Raw genomic sequence first — 2669 nt, 5'->3', positions numbered from 1 at the left:
TGTGGATCGTACTGCCCCATGGCATGAGTCTGACCATCTGTTTGTCTGTTTTGGACACAAGAATAAAGGCCATGCGGTTACAAAACACTTATGCGGCACGCGGACTCGCTTCGCCCTTAGGAGTTAAAGCTCATTCCACAAGAGCAGTGGCTTCTTCTCAAGCTTTTCTCAGTGGATCTTCTATGGATGATATTTGTGCTGCGGCAAGTTGGTCCTCACCGAGCACATTTATCAAGTCTTACAGTCTGGATTTGAGGATGGCTCCTGGCTCCCGGGTTCTCTCCGCTTGAGCAGATGCTTCCTTGGATCCCAGCTATCAGGTACGTCAGGCGTTATGGTATAGCGTTCCCATACGTGGTGACGTCACCACATCGTCGAAGTGACCTATGAAAGGGAACATCTCGGTTACGTATGTAACCATGGTTCCCTGAATAGGGAACGAGATGCTGCGGTCCTGGCCGTGCCATACCTTGATAGCATTCTTCTTCTTCAGTCATGAAATCTGAGTGAAATGGCGGGCGGCACCAGGTATATATGCGTACGCATGCGTGGGGCGGTGCCAAGGGATGGTATAGGGCTTCAGACATTCGCCACACCGAAGGTGTTCCCATACGTGGTGACGTCACCGACGCATCTTGTTCCCTATTCAGGGAACCATGGTTACATACGTAACCGAGATGGTGTGCATTATTTTTCTAATAATTTAATGGAGTCAATTATTCCTTACATACAGAAGCTGTTCAAATTCATGAATGTTTGGATTTCCTTTTTTGTCAAAGTATTCATTATAAAATAATATACCTAAATGTCTATGTATTTGTTTGTTCATTAATTTAAGATTAATAATGTAGACTTATCTTTAGATTAGTAGACTATTATATAATTTCAAAAGACTACATCTATCTGTCTTTAAATATATGCAGTTGATGTTGTGGTACAAACCTAAACGTTAATCAGATATGAATTAAATGATTTATGCATTCATCAAATTTTATAGTATTATAATTACTGAACTACGAAACTACTAACTATGACAATACCAACCTTTATAACTTGGTAGACAGTAAAAGTTTTCTGAAGAGATTTTGTGTTCAGTGAGAACAGCTGCTCCTCAACAGGCACTGAACAGACACTTTAATACAGATTACTGATATTATTGTAGTAAAAGAGATTCATTTAGATTTTTTTTTTCATAGTCATGAGCTTCATAAGAATAAATCAGTAAGTAAACAATACAATGATGACAGTATCTGTAATAATATCTAGATTGTCTGAAATATTTTAAAACCATAAAAATAGACTTTACTATCATGAAATAATGAAAAATAATTATATTTTATATCTGGAAAGAAAGTGCATTAATGTTTGAGTCATTTTATTAATATTTAATGAGCATTTATCAGTATTTAATCTGCATCTGAACTGAATCAGTAATTAGAACTGATAGCATGAAGCTGTTTATTTGTGTGCCGAGTGTTAGAGTGGTTTTTGAACAAGACAGTAGCTGCTCTGTGTCACTGTGACCATCTGGCGCAGTAATACACAGATGTGTCCTCAGTCTGCATATTCTGTCCTTGAAGAGTCACTGTGTTGATGGAAGAATCTCTGGTGACTTGAAATCTACTTTTCAGTTTATCACTGTAATATGTGCTACCATCACTACATATCAGCCCAACCCATTCCAGAGCTTTTCCTGCAGGCTGCCGAATGAAGCCAGTGCAGTAGCTGCTGTCAGACACTGTATATCCAGAGAGTTTACAGGACAGTGTCAAAACCTGACCAGGACTTAATACCATAGAATCAGTCTGGGTCAGTTCAACACAGTGGACACCTGAGGGGGAAAATATGGTCTTGTTAGATATATGACAACATTATGTATAACCATGAGTATTTTTATTATGAATTATCTATAGAAGTTGCAAAGACTTACGAGAAACAGCTGCCAGCAACAGCAACAACCAGAGAGATGAAGAGATCATGGTTTGAGACGAGTGTGAACAAGCTGCTTCTCTTCATCTTAAAACTCAAATAAAGAGGAGGAGGGATAATATTTGCATACAATTCTGCATATGCAACCCAGTAAATGAGTATCTACATTTTTTTCTTTCAGAAGACAGCATTGACCTCTGTGACATTAACAATATAACACATTTAAATCAACTTGATTTTTTTTTCTTATATATTCTCTTAAGGTCATTCATGGCATATGTATGAGCAATCATGGCATTTAAATAGCTTATATTCTAGGTAAATATAGGTAAATATTGGCCAGCATATCATCCTCTAGGATAAGATGTCTTTGGTCTGTTTCTTTGGCTCAGAGTTGTCCTGTGCTGCAGCGCCATCTGCTGTTACTGTTATAGTTTTATTTTTTTATTTTTTTTTTTTTTTTCTCCCTGGCCTGTTTTTGTACAGCTCAGTGCTGTTCTGCATCATTGTGTGTATCCTGCACAGTAATATACAGCTGTATCTTCTGTTGTCAGACCAGAGAGTTTCAGGTACACCATGCTGTTTGAACTGTCTCTAGTGATCTCTATTCGTCCCTCTACACTTTTAGCATACACTGTTTTACTGGCGTCATACCAGATAACCCCCATCCAGATGAATGTTTGTCCTGCTGACTGTCTGATCCAGTGCATGCCGTACTGTCCAAAATCAAATCCAGATCC

General features: G+C 38.4%; 1 gene segment (V, D, J or C); it reads right to left on the bottom strand.

Moving 5' to 3' along the window:
* Positions 1-1444: 1444 nt before the first annotated feature.
* LOC127952966 (Ig heavy chain V region 914-like) lies at positions 1445-2023 on the bottom strand. The segment is given in 2 exon segments: positions 1445-1831; positions 1931-2023. Coding segments are annotated over 2 exon segments (366 nt in total).
* Positions 2024-2669: the final 646 nt, after the last annotated feature.

The sequence above is a fragment of the Carassius gibelio genome, chromosome B3 (assembly GCF_023724105.1).
Source record: "Carassius gibelio isolate Cgi1373 ecotype wild population from Czech Republic chromosome B3, carGib1.2-hapl.c, whole genome shotgun sequence".
Classification (NCBI taxonomy): domain Eukaryota; kingdom Metazoa; phylum Chordata; class Actinopteri; order Cypriniformes; family Cyprinidae; genus Carassius; species Carassius gibelio.
Note: the sequence above shows the minus strand (reverse complement) of the source record. Positions and strands in the feature narration are given on the sequence as shown.